The following is a 25546-nucleotide window of genomic DNA, read 5'->3' on the forward strand; positions in this document are numbered from 1 at the left end:
TCTGATGACACTCATTCCCGTGAATAGTTTGATGCTCATTTCTGTTTTCTGGGTAAGAAGATTAGGAAATCCGTAGGTGGGTGTTCTTCATGCTCCCCGAATGCCTTATACTAAATCAGGGGTGTCAAACTCATTTTCTCACTTGGAGGGCCGTTATGACTGAAACCACATAAAGAAGGTTGTTTAAGTTACTGTTATGAGGGGTTTGGTCACAAGAAAATGCTTAGAATACAGCATATCTCTTATTTATTACATATGAGAACTTAAAATGTTGGTGGACGTTTTAGAAAGGATCATGGAAGTTGGCAAGTTTGGAGCCGCTTTCATGGGCCACATAAAAGGATGTGGCGAGCCAAATCTGAGTTTGACACCTGAGCCTCTGCACTCACCAGGAACACATAAAAGACCAAAAGTATATGTTTAATCTGAAACGACTGAAAGTAGAGATGTTTTATCAATGAGATAAAAGTAAACCACTGTTGCCGTGCCATATCGTGCTCACACCAAAACACGACTGAACGTTCATGATGCATTTTCATCATGCCTCTTTAGAGACAATGAGATACGTTCGGCTTTTTGCTTTGAGGCACTCTGGGGCAGACTCGTAGTAACACACGAGCGTTACATCACACCAAGAGTGAAGCCAAAGCCAGGCTTGTGTCCAAAACCGCACTGTGGAAATGACTTCAGCTCTTTGCCAAGGAAGCCTTTGGCAAGTGATTTGTACTTTTTTTTCTTCCCCTCAATGAAATACTGACACACGGGAAGATTAATCACAAGGAAGTACAATTTTATCTTTTATCTTGCCATGGCAAAAACACACGCGCAAGTGGGAGCGTGTCAGCACCATTTGTTTTGATTGTGGTTGTTGGTTTAATGTGGAGGTGTATGATACAATAAATTATTCATATTGCAAAACAGGCATGCAAGCGTAGTCCTGCTTGCTCAAGAAGAAAAAAAAAGGAAACCACCAACTCAGCATTAAATGGCTATTCTGGTTGTGTTTTGTAGATTTGATTTATTATTAGAAAAATATGAGGTGCAAATAAAAAAAAAGCTAACAAATCAAACAGAAAGGCGTACGACTCTTAACATCAGTAACATTAGTGTTGAAAATACACATTGTGCTTACATGAAGCGGATACATATGTACAAAAGATCCAATAATACAATGACACGTCTTTGTAACAATCCGTAATTGTACCCTCAAACTGTTATTTAGAGACGCAGACAGTGAGTCATGTCTGTATTATTATTATTCCACTGCATTCTTCAGTGGTTGTTTTATTTTGCGCTAACTGAGAATAAACAAACTCGAATATCGTTTAAGTGGGTTAACTTCCATCGATACAAAGCTGTGCCAAATGCATATTTGATAACTGATCAATGCTAAAAGTGTGATTAGAGGTTTAAAAAAAACAATCTGTACAATATTATACAGAGTGATTGAATGTGTTATCTCTTGCTAAAAATGATCATGGCCCTCTTGGGTACTCTCAATCTGGGTGGGGGGGAAAAAAAAAGAAAATTGAGTGAGCTAATCAGAATAACAAACAGAAAACGTTATCTACACTGATGTCTTAGCGCGCACTTTTACCGTACCTCGTGTGAGAGTTCAAACCTCAGTGGACTTGCCAACATTTGAGTTCTGTGACAAAGAGTTGTTTGGGTTATGGCAAATGTGAGAATATGAAAACGAAGCTTGCTCGCAGACAAAATGAAGAAAGGTTATTGGACGACGTCGTTTCGGTGCTGCACCTTAGCACAGAGCGGATTCTTGGCCTGAAGTGCAACTGCTGCTCGGCTTTGTTCGGAGGATCTGCACGCTCCAGTTGGAATGGATCCCGCCGTATCCCTGACAGTAGTGGCGGGGGTGCAGACTGTAGATGCGTCCTCAGCCTCCCTTTCCGGAACGGAGCGATAACTGCGAGCGCAGCTGCTGAGGCCGCTGACACTTTCTCCTGAAGACTCCGAGCTGTCCACTGCACAGAGACAACACCAAGTCAGGGTAGGATAAAGGGATGAGGTGATCGATATCTGCCACTTCCAAATGGTAAATGACACGTTGATGATGAAATTAACCCTTTCAGGGCCAGCGGTTACTACAGTGGACAGTTACAGGGTGCATGAAGGGGTTCAAGCTGAAACCTTGAACACTCACTGTCCAAATATTTGGACCACGCTGTACATTTTGATTCATCAGTTGGCAGGTTGCAATTGACAATTACACAATAAGTTGTGACTCCCACTCTCAGGGTCGAGGTCGTCCTGCTCTAGAACCCCTGCCGCTGACACGTATCCTTCGAAGCCACTTATTAACGCCTTCTGCTTTGGCCCACCGAAATACGCTGTCAGGGACACGGAGCCCAGTCCTGAGGAAGAGGAGGAGGATGAAGTTCTCCGTGACACCGCAGATTTAGTTTGGGCCCCAGGATGACCGTTGTGTGGCCCATATGGTCCGACATGGGGCAGCACCTTGTTTTCTAAGGAGGGCAGCAAAAAAAACACAAATACGTTTGATCATAACAACATATACACTATTATTTAATCCATCCATCCGTTTTGTAAACTGCTTATCTGTTCACCAGACACACACAAGGGCACATAAAAAGAATTAAAAAGCATTTGCATTCACAATTTCGAGTGTCCAATAAAATCATGGGCAGTTCTTTAGAATGTGTGAGGAAGCCATAGTATCCTCAGCAAATGGAGGCCGGAACCTCAGATCTGTGAGCCAGACATGCTGCTTATATTATCCAATAGCAATGACAGCGAGTATGAGTCTACCTCTTCCCATCAGCCCACAGTCAACAGCTCTGTCACTGATAGCCGCCTCACTTGGTTGGATGTCCATGAAGGGTTTGTTTCCAATTCCCATAAAGACTCTCTCTTGCATACGGATCTCTGACGGACACACACACACACACACACACACACACACACCAAAATAAATACATAAATAAATATAAAGTCTTTGTTTTAGAAACTACAATGTATGTGTGTGTGATATCTGTGTCAATTTAAATATACAGTATATTGATTGATTGAAGGGCAGCCCGGTAGTCCAGTGGTTAGCACGTCTGCTTCACAGTGCAGAGGTACCGGGTTCGATTCCAGCTCTGGCCTCCCTGTGTGGAGTTTGCATGTTCTCCCCGGGCCTGCGTGGGTTTTCTCCGGGTGCTCCGGTTTCCTCCCACATTCCAAAACCATGCATGGCAGGCTGATTGAACACTCTAAATTGTCCCTAGGTGTGAGTGTGAGTGCGTATGGTTGTTCGTTTCTGTGTGCCCTGCGATTGGCTGGCAACCGATTCAGGGTGTGCCCCGCCTACTGCCCGAAGACAGCTGGGATAGGCTCCAGCACCCCCCGCGACCCTCGTGAGGATCAAGTGGCTCGGAAGATGAATTAATGATTGATTGAACATATAAACACAACATGAAAGCCATAAAAAAAAATGTAAGAAAAAATATCGATACATATCTTGGTCCAGTACAGCTTTTATGCAAATTTTTCGTTAATGCCGAATCAATATTAAGAGTCAGTAGACCTTATTTTGTTAGTCTTTTCACAATATTTAATATTTCTTTATCTTTTATAGCATTAAGTTAATATATTTCTTGACTCTGGAATTTATTTTGCTCGTTCGCGACCATCATGAATAAATCTGTTACCGGTATTTTATCAAGAATATTATTTTTTATCCTTTTTTTATTTTAGAATTTAATATTCGCCATGTTTCTTGTGTGTTACCTCGGTTGTGTAGCGCCTGATCCCAGAGGATCCGTTCCAGGTCCTTGGTCCAAGCCTCCTTCACTTCCCGGCTAAATGCTTGAAGTGTGTACGTGTCCTGGGTTTTCCGCTTTCGGAACCAAATCTCAAAGCAAAGGCCTGTGTCGCCAGTGTTCTGGGTCATGCCAACGTCTGACGTCTGTGTACAAACACCAGGATCATTAGTATTAATTATCTGGGGTGGCTGGGCGTCGTCACTAGACTGGACCTGCAGTTTGCCTTTATTGGCTGTATGTCATAATAAAGGTATTACTGCATTCACGGATGGAGCAGCGGTGTGTTTTTTTAGAAGAAAAAAAAATCGCAATTAAAATATGAACGGGTGGTGGCACGGAGTGAACATGGCGTCCTAGGATATTGGTCATGTCTCACCATGTCTCAGTTCAGAAAAAGTTTTGTTATTGCAGCAAGCACATGCAGGCAAACACGCCACATATACCTCTTCAGTCCACTCACTTGTTGCATAAGAGGAAGCGAAGGCAACAGGCAACAAGTATATTGTGCAGCTACGTGTATATTCTGGCATCTGTCAGTAAAATTCCATGACTTCATATTGTGAAAAAAAAAAATCGGTGAACGTGCGTACCTTGAATGACTGCTTGTAGACGTACGTATCATTCCCCACATCTGTCTTCCTGGTCTTGCTAAAGAGGATGAGTTCTTGAAAGAGGAAAATATGACGGGAAAATTTTTTCTTCCTGAATGTTACAGAGAACTCATCCTGGCGAATTAACTGCCCTTGCTCCTTGAGATTAACCTGCAGGAGACAAAAAAAAGAATGATGCCAAACCTCACTCGGGATGGAATTCTCTTATTTATGCATATTCTGTAACCTTTATTCACAAAACAGATGGAATATTTCCGATGAAAAATAACTTCTGATGGGAATTAACATTGACTGCCCAGCCCACAGCACCTTACATTCCACAGAGCAGACGGAAGACGTATTTGCAATCTGAATTTGATGCAGTTTGGCCCATCCCAGAAGAACTAATCATGATTGATGCCGCACTCCTGAGTCAGTCGTTTCCATTATTCATCATCAGCGCTACTCTACAGCATTTCTAAAACTTTGATACAAATTACCGGTACTAATATAACAAACGTGCTCAAATGTTATTGTTAATAACTCAATTTATGCACCCGTATGAACAACACTGGTCATGTTGATTTGTCACAATAATTGTCGGCAATGATTCACCAATGTAGGAAACAGCGACATATGTCACACTTCAGGTCTATACATCTCTGCAAGTGTTTTACATTTTCAAATGATCACTTTTACAATCTTAATCTTAAGTCTTAACTCATTCACTCCCAAAGACGTTTTTAAACGTCTTTACAGACTTGGTCCAGAATTGGTTGGTACTGAATGAGTTAATATCCCATCACGGGTAAGCTGTTTATGGGACAGTCCCGAGTTAGTCGTGTGGTCCTTGATGACTACCTGATGTCTACTGATATTAGCCACCCCCTGCTCTGATTTGTCCACAAGTGTAAAGTGGCTGACAACCGTTCCAGGATGTACACCGTATCTCGCCTAAAGTCAGTTGGAGGACAATAGTAGGATGAACGGGCTGGGGAATCTCGGGGTGCTCTGATCAAAAACAAATTGCAATCCCAAAGTCGACATCTCTGAGGATGTGGCTCAACTTCAGTTGGTGATGACAAATTGCTCATCTTTATATGACAAACTAGTTGGGACTGAACCATCAACACTTGCGTACCTTCATTTGACACAATGACAGAATTCTCCTTCGATCAATGACCGAATATTGCTTTGTAGGTCTTTCCCTGGTACTAACAACAACAAAAAAAGATGATATATTTAACAATTGAGTTGTCCTCACGTCACATTGGTGGATGGCATCCATGGCCAGCAGATTGTTGCCATGCCTGAGCTGGAAGTGAACGACCTCCAAGGCAGCTTTGAGTTCAGCCAGCTCTCTGACTTGTCCGGGCGCACATTCCCTCATCATGTCTTGTAGCAGCAGGCTGTACTTACTGATCCGTTGCACTGGTTTCAGTAAGTAAGACCACAGGTCCATTTTGTCCCTGAGATTCAGCTGTTTTTGCTGGTGGGGGGAGGGACACAGGAGAGAGCTGTCAAAGAAGAGGTTGCTGACAATGTACAGAGGCAACAAATTTATCTCTTGCTGCAGGAAAACATGAGGTGCATTTGTTCAAATTTAGATTGGCACTGTCTGAAACTCAAGGTTATGATTCCGGCTGCTACAATATTGTGCAAATATCTTTCTCTGTGAGTGTCTCAAACTATTATGTAGACACTTTCAATGCAGTGAGTCATACTATTAGAGAATGTGTTTTTGCCTTGACAATTAAGACAATGATATTTAATTTACTGTTCTAGTCGAGCCAAAGTTTGTTTATATACTTTAAATGTTTCTAATTTGGAACTCTGTTTATTTAGCACAAATGGTTGTTGGTCTATGTATGTGATTTAGCTGGCAACCGGTACAGCTCCTACTGCCTGAAGACAGCCGGGTTATGCTCAGGCACACCCGCAACTCTTGTAAGATAAGCGGATCAGAAAATTGATGAATGGACGGTTTCGGGATGCACTTCTGCCTCACTTCCCCGCTGCCCTGCATTTGGATCTGTAACAATGCCAAACTTTAACAGCACCAAATGAAAAATACCTTTGATAATAAACTTCGGGGAAGAGTTTTTTGGGGGGCTGACTAACAATAATAATATTTGAAGAATTGCTGACCACCCATCCTGCTTGAATGATGTTGTGCTTGCATGCTAACCAGGAGCCTATAAGCTGAAACAGGTGCATCATGACCCCTTTAAATAACATTCTTAAAGTAAACCATTTGTATCTTACTCCCCTTATAGAAAGATTGAATTCAGAGAAAAAAATACTATTCACCTTGAAGAAAGCCTTTCCGTGATTGATGAGAAGACTATCAGACTGCGGTTTGTTTTTGCTGTAAAGGGCATACAAAGCAAAGTTTTCTCTCTAAAAGGAGGTGAGAGAAAGAAATGCCGTTAGATAAAAGCATTATCACGCACCCACTGTGTGTCACTCCGACAAGTTACTTTGTGTACTTTAGGACATTGGTCCTCATTGTCATTTGGTGTCGGGTCACAAAGAAGGACGAAATAATTTACATTTCTTCCATTTTATTCATATCGGAATATGAAAGATGTTTTATTTTGAAAAAATACCGGATTCTCTGTTATATCCGTTTACAGTGTTTTGATGCAGGTGAAGGAGGCGCTTCTCGGTCACGTGATAGGTTACCGCTAAAAAAAGAGCTAGCAAAATGAATTAAAAAACAAACGTCTTTGGGAAGGGGGAAAAGGCCCAGCCAGCCTACGACTTCCAAGACAAAGAAGGCTACATTTAATAAGACGATATCAGGAGTCCGACTAAAGATATGGATTTATATCAACAGTAGATTCCCACGCACCAATCCCATTCTGCATAATATGTGCCGATGGTGAGTTGTAGTTTTCATACACTTTTTATTTGCGGTGTATCTTATTTTGAAGGCACGTTTAAATGTTACCGTAGCGACCAGAGAGCATTGCGTATGTTCCTCGGTCATGATTTGGGTTTATTATGTTACGAAAATACCACAGTTGTCATGCAGGTCATATCACATTATACCACAATTTTATAAAAGCAACATATGAGCTGCTAGGTTGTTGTTGTTTTAACTAGAAATATCATGGGGGGGGGGGGGGGGGAAGGTTGAACAATTGCTGTTCCCGACAGCAAATCACTGCAATGGTGTAAATGGAAATGAATTATTCTGTCACCTACGTGTCGTAGGAAGCAGCGTCCCACCCGAAAGGGTTCGTTCACGCAGTTCTGCAGCTCACTCAAGAAATGATGGCGGTGGAAGTCATGCAGTTTTTCCAGGTTACCAAAGACGCTCCCCTTCTGACCCCGGAGGTCCTGTGGGACGTCGCTCCTCTCCAACTCGGGGAAGTAGTGCTCCCGAACATAGCCCAGAGCATTTACGTATTCCCTCTCCGTGGACAAAAGCTCCTCCATGATCTTTCGCAGTTTCCTGAAACAAAGCATGACTGAAGTTTCCTGGACAGGACCTTGCGATGCTTTCAATTGAGGGATGGAGCCTAACTTACAAAACATTGTTTCCATTGTTTTCCGTCGGTGTGAAAAACGACTCATTTGTCTCATCTGAGTTTTGGGTTGAAGCTGGATATTCTTTGGCGGGACCTTCCTCATTACCATCTTTTGATTTGACGATCAGACTCTCAAATTGGGAGGAAGGCCGGTTTTGGAGAGGCTCTGACTTTTGTGTCAGTGGTACCTTATTCCTCTGATAGACGGGTTCTTTTACATTAAAAAGTGAAACATCAATTGCAAACGGTGTAAAAGTGGTTATTCGTGATCCCTCACTCAGGGACCGACCCAAGATTCGGTGCCATGAAATGTCTGCGTCCGCTTCAACCGAGGCTGTTCTGCTCAGGTCAGCCTCACTGTGGTGCCCTCTCGGTTTCCATTTTGTGTCGAAATGAGAGTGAACATTGTGAGGTCCAGTTGGAGTTTCTCCATTTTTTTGTGGTCGAAGCTCCGGAGCTGGAGGTTCTCTTTTTTCATTCCCTTTCAAGAATGCAGCTGTGGTGTGTTCACTTTCAGGGATGTGAGCTACATCCTTTTGAGAGGTTGGTTGTTGGGTCAGGGACCATTCAGCCTCCCTCATTTCAGTCCTCTTCTCCATTCCTCCATCTTCCCCATAAGTGCTTACGGCTGTGCTCTGTTGGTTTCGCTTCTTATCTTTGCACGCCTTCTTCTTCTGCATCTTCTCAAGACGCTGCCTGACTTCTTGGCAGCGCACCCACGCCGCATTCCACACGCTCATCGCCCCGCAGGAACCTGATCTTAAAGAACAGGCCTTAGATTTCAAGGCCTGGAAATGCCGGGTGGAGAATTCATCACCTAATCTCTCTTCATACATCTGCAGTGTGCTGAGAGTGGCCTGAGCCAAGTAACACCCATGCTCTACCTGCTCCAAAAAATGGCTGCATTCCTTGGCCAAAGCTGATGCCTACACAGAGAGAGAGAGAGAGAGAGAGAGAGAAAAACCAATGCAGCCTTTAGGTTAGCTCATGTCAGTCAAACTGGGACAACCAAGCTAGCAAATCGAACCTGATCACAGAAGCGGTGCACTGTGACAAGTGTGTTTCGGTCTTTGTGCATCTGCTCCGCACGTGACATGAAGTCATCTACGTTGCACTTGAAGGTGCCGAGTAGAGTCTGAAAAACATCTGCCGCTGGACTGGACACACTTGTACTCATATTTTTTTCTGCCTCAGTCACGAGAGTCAAGGCATACTGTTGTTTTTCCTGGAAAAAAATGTTTTCCTTTTTTTTTGACATTTCAACAACTAAACAGAAACGGGATGCCCTAGCTCAGTGTTTTTCACACTTTTTTGAGCCAAGGCACACTTTAATTGAAAAAAAATCTCGCGGCACACCACTAGCTGAAAATATGAAGAGAAACCCTGAACTTTTAACGTGTTAATATTGTTACTATAACTGTTTTTAACATTGAAGAATGACATTATAACAGCTTGAATTGGAATCAAATGAACACAAAGAGAGAAGTATTTTATAATCTTTCGTATTGTTTCACCTTCATCCTGCATTCTTGCGTCACAAATTCGCTTGTTTGTCGGCTAAATGCAAGGCAATCGGTTGCTGCTCCCTAGCGGTATGAGAGGGTACTACACGATTACTTTCTGGCCACGATTACTTTTACAGGCATAGAAATTGGATATTTTCCCGCCGCACTCTGGTGTGGCACGAAACAGGGTTTGAAAAACACTGCCCTAGCCGAGTCCATTTGACCATGCTTGTAAAGGACATCTGTACCTTTGCTTGAAGGAGGAACGTGTCAAACTGCTGCATGACGTCTTCAGTGTACAAATGATCTTTTTGGTCAAATTCCTTCAGTCTGCGTTCACCTTCTTGACTGAACCACACAGCCGACTGCAGGGCACGGCACAAAAATCATCGGACTTCAGCAATATCGCTGACGTTTCACCGCATGATGCGAACAGAACTCGCCGTACCTCTTTGATTTTTGCATCCATGTCCCTGAGCGTGAAAAGGAGCTCCAGTTGCTGAAGCGACTCGTTTGATCTCATCACCAGCACGTGGAGCTTCTCCTCCACCTGGTTGTACAGATGTGTCACTGACTCCAGAGCATCTCTGCAACCACAGACATTCATCGTTTGGGTCGACACCAAGAGGGAGACGCATCACGGTACAGTGAAAAGGTAGTTGAAAGAAAACAAGAGCGATGAAAGGAGTAGATGATTAGAACCATTTCAGTCTTGTGAAATAACCGGAGAGCAACAATCCAACCCAAACCAGAAACTTGGCTGGACAGTATCCGTTCATGACAAACGACTCAGTGGACAACATATACTGTACCTGTAGTCTTCAGACTGTGGAAAGCGGAACTCTTCCCTCCTCATCCTGGCGAGCACCGCCCCACCTTCTCGCTGCAGCGTCACCAATCGGGTGTCCTCCAGCACCTCCTTCATCAAGTCCCTCTGTTCCTGAATGCATCCACGTACTTCCTGCAACAGTTAAAAAAAAATAAAAACGCTTGTTTTGGACACAATTGAAAAGGAAACTGCACACATTTTCTTTGTTTAGTTTTTTTTTTTTTTAACCTGGGCTGTGTCCATGACGTTGCCTTCATTGACTTGAGTAATAGCCCTCTGTAACAAACTGTCAGCCTCTTGCAGGTCCGTTATGAAAGAAACCAGTCTCTGAAATGGAATGCAATGAAGCTTTAGGGGAACAGACTGTCGCACAGCAACTGTCTGAAGCAAACGCAGTCAGTAAAATCCAAAATGCTGATTTACACGTCCTTCTGTAATTCCCTTAGAAGAGGAGTCACTAGCAACTTGAATCTGTAAGATATTCGTTTGGTACTGAACACTGATGAAACCAAAGGGCTTACCAGTTATACGCCCCTCTAAAATAACACATTCGCCGCATCCTTCTTTTGTTGCATAATTCATATATATTGTCAAGACGTGCAAGTACAATCTCCCGTTGTGAAGACCAAGTCTAGGTTTTCTAACATCACAGTCTGATAAAATCGTGCAATTTTGAAGTGTTACCTGATGGAACTGCAGCCAATCTGCGTGGCTGTAGGTGAAGGTTCCTCCCAGTTCTGAGGTCAGCTGGGAAACGTCCACTGTTTTGTTGAGGGCCTTCATCGACGTTACCATGTCCATCTAGCAGATGGCAAAAGCATTGTGCAAAAAAACAAAAAACAAAAACGGACACAGGAATCTGTACTCTGCGACGGACTCGAACGTTTCTTACCTGCAGACCAGGCTGCTTTTCAGGGCGTGGACATGTGTCTTTATCCACCAGCATTACTATACTGTGGACGGCGTGAAGTGCTTGCTCCTGTTGTAAACAGAAACGGGTTGTGACTCTGGCGTGCAATTTTTAATCCACTGAGTTTTCAAATGTGCCACAATCTCTCTCTAAAATGGGGATTTCACCCCCTAGCGCATGCCCCGTCAAGACATTCATCCATACATTTTCTTTAGCCGCGATTCCTCAACAATGCGCCATGTGAAACGATCCAGTTTCCCTTGATTGGTCTGGTAATTTCCTACAAATATTGTATCATTTTTTATCTATCCAAGCCTCGATTGACATGAACTAGAATAATTAAACGCACGTCCACAACATGACAGAAGATACAATTAACCCGCGTATCCACTTGTTGCCACTGATACAACAGAATGTCTTTGTGTTTCACGAAACAGATTCCTCACATAGAATGTAAAGTGAATTGAGATGAGATCAGGTCGATACAGTATTTTGTTTTTCATTTTAAACGACATTTTAATCCTCCACTTTATCTCTCCTGTTGTTGTTATTTGAACCTGTGCCATGAGCAGAGCTTTGTAGAGGTGAGGCGGTGGAGCCTTCTTCCTGGCATCGATGACCAAAGTCATTCCCAGTTCTTGAACATCTTTCCTAAGAAAACAATGACTCACTTTAGGGCACATCCAAACACGTCGTCTTCATCACAGGGGTCTTTGTGAGAGAGCGGCTTCTCACCAAATCGGTAATTATCTTTTATCACTTCATCTTTCTCTGTCTCAGACATCCTCACATGTTCATGCTATCACACGCCCATCATAATGGCCTGGACGGTCTTGAGGGACTTCAGCCTATGTCAGACTTGTGTGCTAATTCTAGCAGGGTGTGCATACCAGACAGTTGGCCGCCAGCCTGGCTACAGTAACATACTTTTGAGCTGCGGCTCCACAGAAGAGAAGGATGCTATCACATTAGTTCAATTAGTTCTTGAACTACAAAGACTATGTGAGTGTCACCGTCAACATAAAACACTGCTGAAGTGTTGAAGTCGAGAGTAAGTGGTAAACAGAGGTCAACAAAGGCCACTGTCGCTACCAGTTGGCCCTAATGTAGAGTTTTAAGTGATTGTACTGTGTACAGATCGTTGGGATGCACTGACTGTATATGAAATGGTTGGATTCCTACTGCCCTCTTGTGGCCTTAACGATTATTACACAATCACCCCATTGGCGTTTCCCAATCCTGTACACGACTACAATCCATTACTATTGAATTTACGTGTCACTCTGAATATTAAGCATACAGCAACTGCGTCGATTCACAGAAAGAGATCGTTTATAGGCTGCCATACATTTAAAGTTCTCACTTTTGCGTGCTTACATTTTTGGACCGGTAAAGGTCACTGCACTCCCAACAGGACTGACAACATCCGATCTCTTCCCATGGTAGTTTCTGTTCTACTTTGGCAAGAGAGGAGTAGGAGGCGGCGACTATGCAAATGCCTTTGCTATGCATTCTCAGATTTTGCACTCTAATTGATAGAAATAGTACTCTGATTTCATTTTGTTCAATCTTTGATTCTGCATGAGGCACCTGGGAATGGAGTGAAGGTAGAGCAGTAACTCGCAGAGATTCTGTGCTGATAATGGAGGTGAGGTCCACTCCTTGTCACAGTAAACCTCCACCACTGCCCGACCGGTCTTGTCCCGACTGCCTGCAGGTGAGCAAATAAAAATGTAATAAATGAATAGCAAGGTACCGACATCAACCTTCCAGAAGGTTAATTGGCGAGTTTAATGTTGGCCTTCATAAAATAGCGTCTGCCTTTTATGAGAACCTATTCACTTCTCGGGAAGGAAACGAACCTGGTAAACAAATGATAGACAGTTCAAGCAAACCGCGGATGCTTTGGAGAGTGGACTTCAGACTTGGAGAAGACGGAGGGGGCAAAGAGCTGCCAGATGGGACCTGAGAGGAGTATTTGTCTTCTGTCTTTGAGTTCTGGAGTCTCGGGTGCGGTTCATTTGTAGTGGAGGGAGTTTCACTTCCGCCAGGCTGGGAATCTGTCAGTAAACATAAACGTGTCCATACATTTTTTTTTTGTTCTGGGTCACGGCAAGGTCAGGGGTCAAAACCGGCTAATGGCTCGGCCCTGCAAGGGTTGACAGAACAATTGTGAATGGGTCATATAGTACTACTACTACTACTACTGTTACTACTACGGCTATTACCACTATCCATCCGTCCATCTGTCCCTGTTCTATAGCCCTTGTCCTCATTCTGGTTGTGGGCACGCTGTAATCTATTCCAGCTGACTCGGAAATTATAGGACATATACAGACAAACTTTCATATGCAGACCTATGGACAGTGTAGAGTCTTTTATTAGCCTAACCTCCATGTTTTTGCAATGTGGGAGGAAATCTGGTTTATCCGGAACAAATCCACAAAAGCCCAAGGGAGAACATGTCAACCCCGCACTGGAAGGCCACTACCACTACTCGTAATAGCAAGACTTTTGTCAAGGATAAGGACCTGATTCCACACAAGTGATGACCCTCCCATGAACGAGTACAGCCACCTGCACAGCTGTGTGTTAAGCTTTACAAATGTGCCTTACTGTAACAAATGCAATGGCCCCAGTTACTAAACCAGCCTTTGATTTCAAAAATCTTAATTGGTCTCTCCTCTGAGCCTACAAAGGTTTTTCAGTGCTTTCTGGCTTTTCTGCTTTAATAGCCCGTGACATGCATATCTCCGGTCAAGATCTGGGCATGCATCCTCTCAAGGTGCAAAGGATCATATGCCAGTGAGCGCACAGGACCCAGAATGGCTCTTCTGGCCTGCTTTGATGTCCATCTGCACAACAAATTGCAATGTATCAATTCGTCGCAACCTCCCCATTTAAATGAGAAGCTATTTCCCTTCATCAATTATAGTGATGTAAATGCAAGCAAAATTACCAGAGAAAATGAGACTGGATCTTCTGAGGATCATATTTGAAAATTAAACACTCCATCCGTGACCTACAATATAATGATTCCTTTTGCAAATGTTCTAGGGCCTTTCTAGTGTTCAGAAATGCATCTTGCGAGAAAATGTATGGGGAAAAAAAATACGGAATATTCATTCTGACTTCTTACCTTTCCTGTAGAATTTCAGTTTTTCCAGCTTTGGGATCGTTTCATCTGGCAGGTCAGCTTTCGTGCTCTGCATCATGCTGCTAACTGTCTCGGGGCAAATATCACTATGGCTCCTGTTGTTGTGTTTGTAGAAAAGTGGACTCCCTTGAGGAGTGTCGGATACAGTTGACAGAGACCTAACCTTAGATTTGTGTTTGCCTGACGATTTCATAACATCCACTTTTTGGTGTGGCTTCTTGTCCGGATCGTCACATGATTCTAAAAGTAACCCGGGTCGCTCCACGTGCTCAGACCGAGAAAGAAGTTTGGTTTGAATTTTATGACTGTAACTTAAGCCGGGTGTTGATGTCAAAATAACGGGGGATTCCTTTAGAATGTCCTCTGATTCAGGGCTTGCGGGGAAAATTTGTGTTGTTGTCTCACAGCAGCGTCCGTATTGGCAGAAGTCATGGCCTGACATGGGCGTATCGCAGTGGTTACAAAACTGTCCACGTTCATTGTTTTCTTCCAGATGTTCACAAAGGCCGACCTCCTCCAGTGCCGATAGGTAGTCAACGCTCCCTTTTTCGAAAGGGACGGGGTTTCTCAGCGCCGCTAGGTATGATTCCCGGTACCGACACTTAATGTCTTGCTCCGAGGGGTCCTCCCCCAGCTTCTCCTGGCTGCATGGCATACGAGGCTCCTCTGCGTACTGAAGGGTGCGGCCGCAGAAAACGCTGCTCGGCAGTTGCGTGGATGGCGGCGGCGGCGGTCGGACGGGTTTGATCAAGACTGAATTTGGTGGATTCGAATGGCTGCCATGTTTGGTTACAAACTCCTTCCCTTTTGCGACATCCACCAAGTCCACGTAATCACCTTCGATTTCCAGATGGTTGCGGCTATCCCAGGTGTTCGGGGACACCCACCCCACAGGTTTGTTTTGAGGTTTAGAATAGGATCTGGGGATTCTTTGATAATGGTCCAATCTGACAAGTCTGGTCGAACTATCCACGGGTCTTAGCGATGCTGACATCCGATCTTTTAACGGAACAACCCGAGCCTCCAGCGGCAGAGTGGATGCGCCGTAAGTGCACGGAACGGACATAAGCTTTGGCTCTGGAGGAACTTCCTGGTAAGTGGACATCACCTTTGGCTTGTCCAAAAACTCCGGGACGGCCACTTCCGCCCACGGCAACTTGATTACTCCTTGGTCAGTGCAAAGTAAGCAGCGAGAGAGAGGAGTCCCGTGGCGTCCATCGTTGATGTCCTGCAGCCAATTTTCAGTGAAGATGCACGGGTAGGAAGTCTCGGGGATCGGGGTCTCCTCCACTTCCCGACATCCGGCTTCCAGAAGAGTTTTGAGGACGATACGAGCTGCCTGATCAGCAAAAGGTTCCACCTGGAGATAAAAGTCTCCAGGACGCAGCAGCAAGGGGTTGACGGGTGCTAGCTGGACCACTGTTTTGTCATGGAGGCAGAGAGGCCAGCCTTCACAGCGGAAAACCACATCCGAATATCCGGCCTGAAAAGATACAAGCAGACGTTCATGTACTCCTTTGCTACCGTGATATTCCCGAAGAGCATCTCCATCTCGTGCTTCACGAACATAGAAACTCGGAATCGTGTTTTTAAGTTGCGAAGCTTTTAAGTTTTTGTGGTGGAAACACCCGATCTCGGTATATGCGTTACTTACACATGCGGCCTGCTGTACACTTTCCAGCAGGTGTTTGGAAGGGATAAGGAAATCCAGTAGGCACTGCAAGGCATCGCCGTGGTAACGTTCCTCGATGGTACGGAAGAGCTGGCTGAGGACGATGGGCGCCGTGGCCTCAAAAGGTGGGAAGAGGGCCGAGAGGGCACTCTGGATGGACGAGTCCAGAGATTCTGGGTTCTGCACAACCACAACGAGAAATGATTGAGCTTGATTACCGTCTCCATTTTATGAAGAGGTCACAAATGGAGCTTTGTCCATTTTGCCCGAGTTCCATTGTAGGCGTTGCGGGGTCAGCTCTCGCTCGGTTATGGTGTTCATGTGAGCTTGCAAGGCTTTCTTTCTCTAAATTGGCCCCCGTGATTGACTTGTAACCAGTTCAGGGTGTAGCCTTGCTGGCATCAGTTTCAGTTCGCCGTTACCCCCAAGGGGATATGCTGGGTCGAGTATGTCTGTATAAATCCCACAAAAAAGGACCCGGAAGGGATTTTTCTGTGTACCGCAACATAAGAAACTGGAGCAATCACATCAAACTGACCATATTCTAGTTAAATGCATGTAGGAGCAAAACGAGACGAATCAATAACGGTTTTTACTGTATCTGGAGAAGATTAACTCTGCGCATGTTTGCAACTTGTTTCTGGTCTTATTTCATGGTCTTTCAAAAAAAGAAAAAAAATCTCAACCAGCTGGACATCTGTGCAAGTACCGCAAAACACACTGCGGTCCCTAAAAAAATGCCTGAAATGGTCTTGATGTGGTAAAGATAATCCATTTCATGTGCTTGAAATAAGTGAGCAAAGTTTTTCAAATGAAAAAAATTTGGAAGGGTAGAATTCAAAGCCACGGACATCCATCACCTCCATCGCATCTGACTTTGAAGTGAGACACAAACTCAAAGCTCCGGGTAATTTGCAGTCATCAGTCAGCCTAACAAGCTTCTGGAGCGGAAGTTGGAGAACATAGAGAAAACCCATCGCAAGCACGGTGAGAACGAGCAAATTCCAGACAGGAAGGCTTGAATCAATGTATGAACTCGGAACCTTTTGCCAGGCACGCCGTAGCTGGCGCCAATATTGGGTTTCATTGGTTGCCATGACAACTAGAATCTCATTTACGGTATTTGAGTTTTTTTTAAGTGTTTTAGGTTTCCATATGAACCTTGATATTTATGCTTTTTCTTCAAATCTTTTCAATAAGTATTCAGAATATTTTCTCAGAGATCGCTTCCGGAGAGAGAGAGGGGGGGGGGGGTTCTCAGAAGGGCTCATTCTTTTTTTCAAACATTTTGTGTACAGGATCTTGTTTCCCCCTTTTTTCCGTTTGAATTCCAACATGTTTAGAACACCTTGCAATGCCACCAAAGTAAAAGTTGAGTCTGAAAATCAGACCTCATCCTCTCGGCACCACGCTTGCCTTTAAATTTTATTTATTTATTGTTTCCAGAATACCCTAGTGAGGATCAAGCGGCTCGGAAGATGAATGAATGTTTCCAGAATTGATGACTGGGTTATAATTCAACATATTTCAGGATCTGGAGAGGTCTTAACTGCCTGCATCCATACGATCGGACCACAGTGTCTTGCAAGGAGCCTGTTTACGGCCCTTCCTGACAGCCACACCAGGACCAGGGCCTGACCCAGCGTAAACACAGTGCAGCAGCTTCAAAGACCTCACACTGGTTGTGCTGGGACCGATGCTGGTGCGACCATGTCGCACATTAGTGACACGCCCGGGAACTGAGGTCATGGCTGCTTTTCGGTGAGTGGTTCGGGAAAACATTCGGTTTTGCCTCAATGTGCTCGGTATTGGTCAAATTAACAACATTTGATCTGTGGAGATTCAGTAACTCTTGTAGACGCCGTGCGCTAAGTCGAAAAGAATGTTTCCTTTTTTTGTGCGCACATCTGTAACAATAGATTATCTACAGGAGAACAAAATACCTCCGTGTCTGCCTCTTGAACCGTAATGCATCACAGCTGTTTGAGACTCGACTGTGCACTTTTCAGCCTGATGTCGCAGCTATTAAAACATGGAGCTGGGAAAGTGGCTTAAGAGATTTCATTTCCCATTGTGGAGATTTCAATTCCTTCAAAGTTGCATCCCGTCTTAGCAGAGTAAATTCATGTCAATAATGATTCACACATACATCCAAGTGCAAATGTCATTTCTAGAAGACACTTTTTAGTTGAGGTTGAGCCCAAATATGTTCAGTCTGGAAATGTCAAAACATGTTTGAAAAGTTTCAATGCGGGTCGGGATCGTGTTCAAACAAAGGTGTTTAAAACCTGATATGTTGCAGCCTGGGTGGACCTCTGTGGGTGGTTCGGCGGATGATATTCACACGATTAAGAGAGCATCACTGGAGAGATTTACGGAGCGTTTGCTTTTTTGGAACCAGGTCACACGGCCCAGGCAGCCCGGGGAGTTGCCATGTTTTGTTTGAAATTCACAACAAAGAAAAAGACGAGAACCGACCGTTTCCCTACTGACAGGCAATGTGTGTGGCACAACGTGTTCAAATTGAATCATTGCAACGATAAAATCGGTTGCCCGGTGCTAACTCATTCAAACGCACGTTTTATTTAGTCAATTATTTAAGCAAATTTATGGCGTTCCATTGGTCAGGCTTCCTAGTTTGTTTTTTTTCTACTTATACCGACATTCTCAGTACTATATACTCAACTCGTCTTAAATTTATTTATAGTAGACTTTACACTGATTTGATCAGCTATATCCATCCGCGAAATCCAGCTATATTTATGCTTGGGGGGGCCGCCACAAATGAATGTTGGTCACCATTTGTTGCCATTATATGAACTTTGTTTTGCTACGCAGAGATGCAGCACCGCTCCTTGCATGAGTCTCTTCTTGAAGACCCGTTCCATATATGCTGCGTCAAGTGACTGAAGTCTCAAAAGTATCATTATTAACTTTGAAAAATCAATCTTGGTGGTGTCAGAGGCATCAAAGATTTAATCGATATCAAGCCAAGCCACCATGGCCCTCCAGCAGGCATAATGGCCGCCTCTCTAATGGCCTCACTACCTGTACATAAAATTAGCTATTGCTAATCGCTCCTCCACACCATCTCATTCACATTGTGTTTGATGCATCAAGTTATCCCAGCATTCGGAACGAGACGCACTGTTGTCAAAAGACACTTGAGAAAAACTCTGAACATCGCTCTGAGGCCTTTCCCTTCTTTCGGTTGCGAGACAAAATGCAGCGGCCGCTTCTCACAGTTTCACTCCCACAAACAGCCCCGTCCGTGCGCAGCGTTCCACTGGACTTCTATCCCAGCCTTTATCTTGTTTGCCCTGGAGTGCAAAGGATTGGCGAGTCGATGACCACATTCCACAGCCGCCTCCTTTCTGCCCACTATTGCCGTTGGTGCATGCGATGTAGCTCGGAAAAGGGACTGGGTCTCCAGCAAAGATCACCGTGGATCCTGATTTAACATGCTTTAGTGGACAATTATTTGCAATGAAGGGTCCGGCCGGCTCTCTTTGTCTCGTTTGCCATTTAAGAAAACCCCCTCCACCCGTCCACCCCCCACCCCTGGGGCTATTGCACTCTTTGTTTCTCCAGATTGCCTCTGGCTTTGGGTCAAACAAGCAGATTTGAGCCCCACTATAAACATGTAGTCAAGCGCTTTTGCGGTCCCTTTCTGCCATCAAGCCACAAAGGAGCTAAAAGGTTAACGAAGGCAAACTGGCCTTGCTTTGATTGTAGAGATTAACTCAATGGACTTTCGTGACTCATAATGCATTTGCCGATGTCATCACCACCCCACCCCCGCCCCAGAAAAAAAAAATCTGTCAAGAAAGTGACCTCCAAGCTAATGTTGGCTAACAACACAAACACTGACTGACTGTGTTGTATTCTGCATGTATGAGCAAGCCGTATGAGCTTCCAAAGGTCAGATATGAAAACACAAGCAACTCAGCCATGACGACAGACAACGAGTGTGGCAACAAAGTGCTGATGGGATGTGACACCTGGGCATGTTTTCTAAACAGAAAGACACTTGGTGATGTCCAAAAGGGAGAAAGAAATGCGGTTTTTTTTTGTTTTTTTTTCACGTCCTACCACTTCAAGCAAATTGAAAAGACTATTTTCCAGGGCCTCTGTCAACTCTTTTTAATGGCTCTTTGAATCATTATGATTCAGGCGCAGTAGTTACACGACAACAACCCCAATTGGAAAGTTGTTTTTTTTTTTTTTTTTTTTTTGAATGTGACTTTATCTATAATTGTTTTTTTTTTCGAGGCACTAACTGCTATGTTTCAAGTGATGACCTCGCTTGGTTGGTTTTCCTTTGTGCACATTAAGAATTTCCGGTGGTGTGACTGAAATTGTTTTAATTTATTTATTTTTTTTCTGTATTGTAAATGAAGTGAAAGGTCATGGGAAGGTATCAATTAAAAAAAAACACGTATGAACCCTGAATTCTGTTTTGATGTATTGCACTCCAAATAGAGCCCGAATAATCCTGTGCAATAAATCATGTCACCCGAGCCCGCCCTCATATGTTCATATAAACATGTAACAGGGACCTCCATGCCATTCGGCCTCCTCCACTCCCTCCTCCTCCGAGTGGAAGGGAGTCACAGTTGTCTTTATGTGCGATCCTTTCTTATTAGCATCAGCAGACAGACACTCCATTCACAGATGACATCTTAAATCCTTTTGACTGATAAAAAGCCCATCCAAGACTAAGTGCCTGCATTGCTTCGGTCCCCCAGCTGACAAAAAGGAAGCAAATTCCTTTCCCCGTTTCAGGGATGGTTCCGATTATCATTTGTTTATTTTCTACTCGCGGGGTTGCAATGTGTAACACGAAAAGGCTGCCGAGATGCAAACGCATGCGCCCACGTGGATGAGCTTACGATTCGCAAATGCAGACAGACTCACATTGAAGATTGACAACAGCCGTGCTCTGCACTCTTTTACTGTATTAAAATGTGCATTTTACCATGCCGTGGGACACTGGTGTCAAACACAAGGCCAGGGGGCCCGTTCTGGCCCACCACATCATTTTAGGTGGCCCGCGGAAGCAAATCATGTGTGTCAACTTCCATGATCCTTGCTCAAATCTGGACCGAAATGTGAAATTGTCATGTGTAATCAATAACGTTGAGATTTTACAAAAAAATTTTTTGGGGGGCGGCGGGGACAAGAATTGAACAAACAACAAATATTGTGCAAGTAATAATATGATGTAATGATGAAACATTTATTCGGTTTCACCGTCGTAATGGCCCTCCGAGGGACAACGCAACTCCAAAGTGGCTCGCGACAAAAATTGAGTCACCCACTGCCGTAGGGCAATCCATCATGTTTACATGTATTCTACAAACATGGAAAATAACATTCACACTGGGGAAAATGATGAACTAGAAACGGAGCTGGCAAACTGAGACAAACATTGAAGCTCAATTGGTCTATTCTGGTTAATAATCCCGCACATGTTTGTCATGAACCAGCAACAAAAGGATTACAAAATTCTTTAGCTGGGCCGGTGTACTGTAATCCTATTTGTTTCAAAACAAACTTTAAACATTGAGGGAAGGTGGCTACTCTGAGAACTCCAGTCGTAACATATACGGCAGTGTCTCGGCTATTCACTCAGCAATGGGTGTGTTTTGAAAACACTGCACGGCACTTGACCCACTTTTTGTGAAACCGAGACAATAAACACAGTCGAACGATTGCCCACAGCTCCGAAATGTGTTTGTTTTTCTGACTGAACAAATTAAAAAAAAAAGTCGTCTCCATTCAGTTGTATCAAGTACATTTGCCGGTAATTCCAAGCAGATGGTTTTCATGAATTGGCAGCAGGAATTTGGCAATAATCAAAATGGCCGGGAAGTATGATTTTGCTTCCAGTGGGAGCCAAAATAATTGAAAGTGAAGAAGTGATGACGGGTTATTGGCAAGGAGGCAAGCTACCGATGGCCTTCACTCGGGCGCTCACAAAAATGAACACTGACAAAGACGGCATCGGATTCCAGAAGAAGTGGTTGCATAGTACAAGTGTCATTCATTCATCGCTAGTCCAGGCCAATTTTTTTCTTAGCCTGGGCCAATTTCTGATTCATTTTTGTGTCTTTTTGCCCACTTGCTGATGTTCTTAATAGAAATGGGAAGAAGAAGAAAAGAAAAGTTGTATTAGGGTGTGTGCGGTAATAATTTCTCTTCATATTTTAAACCTTATCCCTATTGTTACCAAACTTTTGGAAAGAACGTTCCATTATGCTGACTTTTAAACGATTCTGACAATTTTTTATTTATTTTTTGCTTTTGTACGGTCACATTTTGTCCAAATGTGAAAGAAATAATGAGAGAAGTTGAACGTTTTCTCTTAACACAAACATATTAAAAGTCTTGTTTCACATGAATGTAGCACCTATCTGCCAATTCTCTGGACCACTTATCCTGTTTAAAAGAGAAGAATACCTTCGACTAAAGACAATACAATACAATAAATACATCCTGATCTATATAGCGCTTTCACAACAGCTGCAGCTGTAACAAAGCTCTTAAGACAAAGTCTTGGATGGCTTTGCCAGGCAATCACAGAGCATTTAAGTGCGTGAGATACTGTCAGAATACGAATCATTTTTAGTTTCATCCTTAGTCAATGCTTGCTCGGTAAATTAACCCTTTCACACACACTGTAACCTGAAAACATGAGAAGCCATCCAGTCGTAACCGCTGTCCCCAAAAGGGTTCAATATCGTCACCGCTTTCCACGAATCAACTGTAGTCTGGATCAAATGTGAAAATGAAATGTGAAAGAAAAATGCAAAACGCTAACAGCCATTATTTACATTTGCTTCGCTTCTACTGTTTGTTTTTTTTTAATTCTTACAACAAACATCTTTTGCATCCGCTTTGCATACCTTTTGACTACTATGACAGACGTTCACATCGGAAATCCAATGCCTGTTTACTGTTAAATCTTAAATGAGGGTCAGTCAGCATCTCAACATAACTAAGCAGCTCCTACAAACAGTCCTGGCTGGTAAAACCGGTGCCTCGGCAACGGTGGAAGGATAAAGTTCCAGTGACGGAAACTATCTACAACCAAACCGACACTTTAAGTTTATCTGTGGGAAAGGAGATCATGGAACCGACACCTGGATATTAATTTGTACAAACACTTTTCTATTTGCTGTAAAATATATATTAATACCCAGTAAAAATCCAAGTTCATTAGTATGGTCTCATGGGACGCAGTGTCTTTACGTATTTGAACGTTTCGTCTACGGCGCAGCCATCGGTCAATCCTAAAGGACGCTGAAAAAGATGCCTCAAAAGTCAAACAAAACTTGGGAGTTCAAACGCACATCGTATGCGACGTCAACAGATCTTCAGCTGACTGACTTTCAAAAAATTAATTTCCCCTGCAAAAAGCACAACTTACAGTTTTTCAGATGCGTTAACGTGAACAATGTCGGTTAACACAGCAAAGCCAGCAAATTGTTCAGGCAAGAGAATTTCCAGTTATTTTAAAGTTGGGGGACGATACAAAGGAACAATTAGTTCCGCAAACAATTTAATATGAAGGTGGCAGTTGCATTATCTCTGTTGTGAGATGCAACAAAGCCAATTTTCACAACTGCAAAACTGAATTGCCCAACTTAAAAAATAAAATAAAATCTAAATTTCCTGCCTTGAAATTTTGAGTTCACTCATTTTCTTTTCCCCAGCACACCCACTCACTTTGCTTTTTCTTTGGCCATGAGGGGCTTTTTGTGATGTCACAATGACAAAAAGAAAAATGATGATGATAACCCTAAAGTCGGTCATGTGACTTGTGACTGGATGTCAAATACGGTCTGGTACATCTCAATGAATAAATGGTGAGCTTTGATTAATTCTCGCAAAAAAAAAACAAAAAAAAAAAGGATGTTCAAAGAGAGTTTTTTTTAAACTTTTTTTTACTTGAACAGAAGAACCCGGAAGTCAACCTTAGATTAGATTTTAAGTTTGGAGGTCCCTCTGTATACTGCAAGCAATCTCCCCTCAAATGAAGCTGCGTCTAAAAACAAAGAGAAACTTTTATTTGTACTTTTCAGCATGTTTTTTTTTTTAACAAGAGGGAGTTGAACTGTTGAACTGCAAAGCTGCAGAAGCGTTTATACACCCAAAACTCCCCCTTCCACTCACGAAAGAATTTGGCCCCGTCCGCATGAATCGAAGTCTTTTAAAAAAAAAAAAAGTGAAGGACTTGAAGAAGCTTAACAACAGAGCCTGTGCGGCACTCTCTGTCAGTGTTCTCACACTCCAGCAGTTTGAGATGCTGCGGGCTGCTGATGGGAACCAGCCCCACCAACTCTACTCAGGGCAACTAAAAACTTTTTTTATGGTCTTTCAAGTGACATCCACTTTTTTGTTTCGCACTGTACCGTGGATGAGCTTCATTTTTGTTGTTGTTTCTGTGTTGAAATCGGGCACAAAATAAAAAAAAAAACAGAACCTGACTTCATTTACAAACACACTTGACAAAGACAAAAGAGGCAAACATGCCCAAACTCGACGCTCACGCGCTGTCCCACTAGGTCAGTGGAGCAGTGGACTTCTTCAAGCGGACTGTAACAATGACCCACAAAGACAAATGCGTGCGTTTACCATCTTCACAGAAGTTTCTCCTCTACCAGGTAGCAACTTTGGTCATAATCCTCCACAGAGACGCTCCCCGGGATCTGCGCTGAGAGACGGGCCATGTTGAGAGGACCGGCGGGCAGGTTGTCATCTGTTTCCGTACATCCCCGCGGCAGTCCTGACGGAAGACCGACAAAAGCCGCCTTGTTTCCTCATTGAATTTTTGTGCTCTTGCGGCGCGAGGACGAGAAGCAAGTTGTCCAGGAAGTCTCCTTGTTCACGGGCTCTGCGGCTTTCTCTTGAGTGCTTCGAGCAAGCTCGGGGGGGTGAACTGGGGAGAGAGAGGGAAGGGAAGGAAAGATTGTTCGAGAGGGGGAGGAGAAAAGCTTTCCCTTTTGGAGGAAATCCCCCTGGAGTCTTTTCAGTTTCTTCTCTCTCTCTATCTCTCTATCTCTCACACACACACACACACACACACACACACACACACACACACACACTACATTCACACAGTCCATGCTGGCTTTATCACACACCCAAACACACCCCGAGACATAATATCACCCAAGAGAAGCAGTCCACTCTGCACAAACACGGCTGGCATGCGTGGCTCTATCCAAAGAACGACAATCGCCGCGCGTTGAAGCACACAACCGCGCAGATGTCTCCACATTTCATTGAGAGCGCAAAAGCACCCCCTTAAATGTGGCCCCTTTCATTCTATTTTCATCGGCCAGAGATTTTTCGACAAACGAGCCCGTGCCTTTCTCCACGCACATGCCGTCCCCTTCGGGCTTTTTCATTTCCTTCCTCGGGTGATTGTCCTCGGGCAACATAGTCCAGCCTTTGACTCCAATCAAAGACACAAGAGGGGCTTCCTCGCCTCGGGCCGTAGGCTAACCGCCTTCACATTTGACCTGAAGAATGTTGTGGTGTGCCCTCCGGACGT

The 25546-nt window shown here is 43.8% G+C and overlaps 1 protein-coding gene across 4 annotated transcripts; it reads right to left on the minus strand.

The window, feature by feature from the left end:
- Positions 1–986: 986 nt before the first annotated feature.
- Positions 987–25040, minus strand: quo (quattro). 4 transcript variants are annotated; one of them, XM_052075942.1, is made up of 25 exons: positions 24625–25040; positions 15967–16164; positions 14295–15795; positions 13018–13215; positions 12746–12866; positions 11713–11806; positions 11138–11224; positions 10930–11046; positions 10474–10572; positions 10229–10377; positions 9865–10003; positions 9665–9781; positions 8939–9136; positions 8796–8837; positions 7912–8699; positions 7586–7835; positions 6686–6775; positions 5640–5864; positions 4376–4546; positions 3751–3928; positions 2788–2904; positions 2229–2483; positions 1759–1982; positions 1603–1648; positions 987–1501 (listed from the first exon to the last, which is right to left on the minus strand). In XM_052075942.1, exons 1-24 carry the CDS (start codon positions 24625–24627, stop codon positions 1616–1618), a joined length of 5394 nt encoding a protein of 1797 aa, XP_051931902.1. In that variant the 5' UTR covers positions 24628–25040; the 3' UTR covers positions 987–1501; positions 1603–1615. The 4 variants fall into 4 exon arrangements, with proteins under 4 accessions (XP_051931902.1, XP_051931903.1, XP_051931901.1 ...); XM_052075943.1 differs by having other exon boundaries at positions 2340–2483; positions 7912–8837; positions 24625–25039; XM_052075941.1 differs by having other exon boundaries at positions 7912–8837; positions 24625–25039.
- Positions 25041–25546: the final 506 nt, after the last annotated feature.

This window comes from Hippocampus zosterae, chromosome 9, assembly GCF_025434085.1.
Source record: "Hippocampus zosterae strain Florida chromosome 9, ASM2543408v3, whole genome shotgun sequence".
NCBI classification, from domain to species: domain Eukaryota; kingdom Metazoa; phylum Chordata; class Actinopteri; order Syngnathiformes; family Syngnathidae; genus Hippocampus; species Hippocampus zosterae.